The 5,000-nt window shown below is 48.4% G+C and overlaps 1 protein-coding gene across 2 annotated transcripts in view; it reads left to right on the forward strand.

The window, feature by feature from the left end:
* map2k5 (mitogen-activated protein kinase kinase 5) overlaps nucleotides 1–5,000 on the forward strand; it is a 55,869-nt gene that overhangs the window by 46,315 nt on the left and 4,554 nt on the right. For both annotated transcript variants that reach the window (XM_083681109.1, XM_083681110.1), the window contains exons 20-21: nucleotides 757–818; nucleotides 2,561–2,606. In XM_083681109.1, coding sequence (XP_083537235.1) covers nucleotides 757–818; nucleotides 2,561–2,606 — 108 coding nt within the window. The remainder of the gene's footprint in view (nucleotides 1–756; nucleotides 819–2,560; nucleotides 2,607–5,000) is intronic.

A 5,000-nucleotide genomic window follows, 5' to 3' on the forward strand; every position in this document is an offset into this window, starting at 1 on the left:
CAGACAGTTACGGATCGATTACGTTTTCATTTGTATTTGTATTTTTTTATTCCACGGTTTGTATTTATTCATACATTAGATACCCCCAACAAATGCTTGGTCTGTGTAAGATGAAATATGGCTTAAAGGGCATTTACTCCCAAAAATATATATGTATGTTTTTTGTTTTTCTTGTGATTTCATATTTAGCAAATACTTATTTTATCAAACCTTTATTCTGTCTACTGTGGTCGGTCCCCCATCCCTGTCTCTCCTTTATGTTCAATGTGGAGATTATTTCCCCCACTACATTGTGCTCGTCCCACAATAGGTGGGGTTCAGGTGCACTGTTAAAGGCTACTCTTTCTTAAAGAGGAGATGGGACAATGAATTAATTGTGTGTCCAAATCTGCCTCATCAAGGTCGACGGTTGCAGAATATGTCTGAACGACCCAAGTTGAATGTAGTTCAGGATTTAAGGCGGGGGGGGGGGGTTGCATTAAATGTGTTTTTTCCCATTTTTCAACAGGTACAGGGAATTGTGAGGATGTTTGTAGGATGTTTTGTGAGGATGCATTTTCATTTGGTTATACAGTACACTGTGTGTGTGTGTGTGTGTGTGTGTGTGTGTGTGCATGTGTAATGCACAGAATCCAATGGGTGGTTCTCCAAGCACCACTTGGTAGCGACCCCCACAAGGTAACTGCACCTGTCAGATGCGTACAAATATGTGTGTTCCCCGTCTAAGTCCCCTTCTCTCCCTGTTCCCCCCTCCAGGACCCTCCTATCCTCCCCGTGGGCCAGTTCAGCGAGAAGTTTGTTCACTTCATCACACAATGGTGAGTCTCTCTTCTGATGCACATGAATCCCCATTGACTTTCCGACTGTTTCATTCAAATACTGAAAACAAAGAACCGTGTCCCGCAACTCTGCGACATTGTCTCAGGGGTTTTTACCTTCGGTAGAATTGTTCCCAATTATTGAGTTCAACGGCAGGGAAGTGTGTTGTCTTGAAGGGCTGTAGTGGTACAGTGGTACTGTCATGGCCGCCGCTCTGAGAGGATCATCAGGACAGGTTCTTCCCCTGTTCCAGTGCCTGGTCAACCTACAGAACACATTAACCAACAGCACAGCACTGACAATATTTACACTGCCTCTGTCCTTGGTCTGGTAGTCCCTCTACGCACACGCACGTATGTACGCACGCACGCACACACACACACACACACACACACACACACACACACACAGAGAAACATGTCGCACACCAGCTGTGTGTGTGTGTGTGTGTGTGTGTTGGCATGTGTGTGCAGTGTGTAAATGTGTATTTATGCATGTGCAGTTGTGTGTGTGTGTGTGTGTGTGTGTGTGTGTGTGTGTGTACATGCCACCTGCCCAGCTGTTGTTTACTCTGCTCCCCGGCCTTATTTACTCAGACAGGGCAGCGCTCTCCCTCTCAGCGAGGACAGAGACACCAGTACCCGGGCCAGTCTTGGCACCAGGCTGGCACAGCCTCCTCCCAGGCTATTCTTAGAGGGCCAGGTCCCTGCCCACCGTGATCTATCACACAGTAACACGGCTCGCTACAAACAAGCCTACTTGTGTGTGTGTGTGCGTGTGCGTGTGTGTGTGTGTGTGTGTGTGTGTGTGAGAGAGAGTGTGTGCATGCGTGCATGCGTCTGTGTGTGCGTGCGTGCGTCTGTGTGTGTGTCCTGCAGTACACATTAATCCTTCACAGTCCCTTATGTAGGTCACCATGGCCTGATCCACTATACCGGCAGTACAGCAGTATCAGGACAAGCAGCCCTGTGTGCCAGGGCAGGGTTAGACCCTGCTAGCTAGAGTACACAAGTTAGGATGGCCCATGTTTGTTTACAACAGACATCGGTACTAGCTAGCTTCCACCAGAAAACAGACTCTCCAGACCATTGAGACAAGATCCCAACACATCAAGTGAACAGGTAATCATGAATCATTTGCAACGGATAGTTTTGACAACAGAGTCAAACTCGTACCCGGCCCCAGAGAAATCAATCCGCTAGCCAGTCGAAACATCGGCGGGGAGCTTATTACTTTATTACTTTACTGTTACTTTGGTTGGTTAGTCCTTGGGTTCTTGCCAAACATTTATGAATATGCCAAGATCATATTCCGCTGAGATTTTTTTTTTAAAAGACTTAATCAAAGGGATTCATTTCCATAAAAAAAACGACATATTTCTAAGGACACAACTCTGAATTTAGGAAACATTCTACCAGTATTTATAAAAAAAAAAAAAAAAAAACGGGCACAGTGACACAGCAGTTAAAATAAAGGTTGTGCAGGTAAGTCAAGGTTCCCCTGAAGACTCTTTTTATACCGCATGAGGAACATCAAGTCTTTGATCCACCTTTTGAATTCATAATCCATCAAATCAGCTTTCAGTCTTTTAAAAATGAAATTAGACGTTTTTAGACATCTGTGTGTGTCTGTGTGTGTGTGTGTCTGTGTGTGTGTGTGTGTGTGTGTGTGTGTGTGTGTGTGTGTGTGTGTGTGTGGATAAAAGGCTTAGATAAAGACGCGTACTGGTTTCTGTTCTCAGTATGAGGAGGCTACCCAGAGAGAGACCAGCGCCTAACAACCTGATGGTAAGTAACCCTGCATTCTTAGAAGAAGAAAAAAACGTCAAGGACTTTTTACGACGGGGGGGGGCTGGGGGGGAGGGTGGAGTGGTTGGAGGAGTTTATTCAGACACATCTGAATGTCTGATTTGATTTTTCTTTTGATTTATGTTTCCGTCAGTGGGATTTGGATACAGGTGCCCAGTTGGTGATGGCCTTGTTTGGGCCAGAATACTTTCTAAAAAAAGTTTTTAAAAAAGGGATCAGGTGCAAACCTAGCCCTTGAAAGAAGTGGTGGGCTAACTCCTCAGATTATGTTCAGCGGTGCTAACCCTCATAGGATGGGCTACACAGGCCTCTAGTGATGACTCAACTCAGCACCCTGCAAGTCAGCTGTTCATTCATGAGCCCGTCCAAAGCAAAGGACAGTATACATGTGATGTGGACCTGTTCATTTGTGTCTAATTGACCACATATGCCACAGACATTATACCTCTCCTCACTGAAACAGCCTAGAAAGTTCTGGATCGTCCAAGTCTTTTTCCACTATCTGACTAGAGAAACTTCCCACCCTCCCTGACCCCCCCCCCCCCCCCCCCAGCCACACGTCTGGGGCCCTTCCTTAGTGGAGATCCTGATGGGCTTCTCTGATCTGGCGTTCGCGCACAAGGCCGAGGCAATTTGCACCAGCTGCCTTTTAAGAGCCGAGACAGAATGCGGGAGACTGTTTTTTTTTTCAGGACCTCGGAGAGCGACACTGGAGACGACATGGAGAGCACAGGGTTGCGTGTGCGTGCGTGTGTGTCTGTGTGCGTGTGCGTGCGTGTGTGTGTCATGGAGGAGAAGGGGGGGGGGGGGGGGGGGGGAGGTGTTAACAGACTGTGTGTTCTCACTCTCACACACAGGAGATGGGGGAGAGTGAGCTGAACTCACAGTCCTCTCACACTCTCTCTGTCTCTCGGTTCTTTCTTTCTCTTGCTTCCTTTCTTTCTTTCTCTACCTCCCTCTCTCTTTATTCTCCCTCTCTTTTTCTTTTTCTTTTTAATCTCCTCGTGTTTTCAATGACACGGAATCTACACCAACAACGGAGATGAGAGAGTACCGGCATAGTTCCATCAACGCGGTGTTCAGGGTGCCACACCGGGAGTGTAACAAGACGTGCGACCACAAACATTTATCTGAAAACAAAGTAGGCTAATATTTCATCACGGGAGACTATCTGACAGAAAAACGCGATGCCAAACGATGTGTGGCTGCATGATTAAGCCTAATCTTCTTACTTTGAGGATGATTTAAGGGTATTCGGGGAATTTGGATTCTATTCGGGTACGACGTGTGTACTTGAGTGAGTCTCGCCCTCCGCAACGCTCTCGCTGCCCAGGAAAAAAATAGACTTGCTAGAAGTGTAAAGTGGCGTGTCCCAGTCGCCCTGTGTGACGCCGGTCGTGTAGTTTAGCCATCTCTCTCTCTCTCTCTCTTTCTCTCTCTCTCTCTCTCTCTCTCTCTCCTTCCTCTTTTTACCTCTCTCCCAACTCTCCTGTCTTTCTTTCTCTCCCCTCTCTCCTCTGTTTCGCATCCCCCCCCCCCCCCCCCTCTCCTCCCTCCCTCCCCCCCAGGCTCTTCATTTCCCTATTCCTGTGATGAGACAGGAGATGAGGTCATGGCCGCGTGCCTCTGTGGCGAGCGTCTCATTGTCTCACGCACCCCCCCCCCACCCCCACCCCCTTGCACACATATTAACAGTCTATACCCATTCTATCTGTATGTTAATGCAGTACGCCACAGCTGGAATCCCCGGCAAAGTGCCTTGCGTTTGTTCACTAATAGTTATTATCTTCTTCACGGCCTATTCCTCCAGGAGAGCCAGCGAGGCAGCAACACACAGCAAATAGCGTCTTTACGATTATGCCCCACTCTCACACGTTCCCTCGCTCTCTCTCTCTCTCTCTCTCTCTCTCTCTCTCTCTCCCCCTCTCTCCCCCTCGTTCAGCTTCACCCGTGTCTGTGTGCCCATCTTCAGATTATTTATCTGGGGGGGCTTTTTATCGACATCGTCATTACCGTCGTCGGTTTTATGGTATTAGCCGCTCTCGCGGTTGCCGTGGTGCTCAGTTATGGAGAGTTGTCGCGGCGATGTGGGTCTGATTGCATTTTCTCCGTTCGCCGGTCTCTTGTGGCACTCTGGGTCCTCTTGAGTGGATGATGGGATAGGAGGTGTGCTGTGATCGTCAGTCAGAGCTAAGTGCTACGTTTCGTCGCTCACCCGCTCCCCCCAGGTTGGATGGGGTGCAGAGTTAACATTTTGGAAGTCTGCGTTTTGCGTGTCACTCCCTACCCCCTTCCCCCTTCCCCCCCTCCCTTCGCCGAGGTCTCTGAATGTGGTTTTGTCTTGATTGACATCTCCTCCCCCCCCCCGCCACC

This window comes from Argentina silus, assembly GCF_951799395.1.
Source record: "Argentina silus genome assembly, chromosome: 11".
NCBI classification, from domain to species: domain Eukaryota; kingdom Metazoa; phylum Chordata; class Actinopteri; order Argentiniformes; family Argentinidae; genus Argentina; species Argentina silus.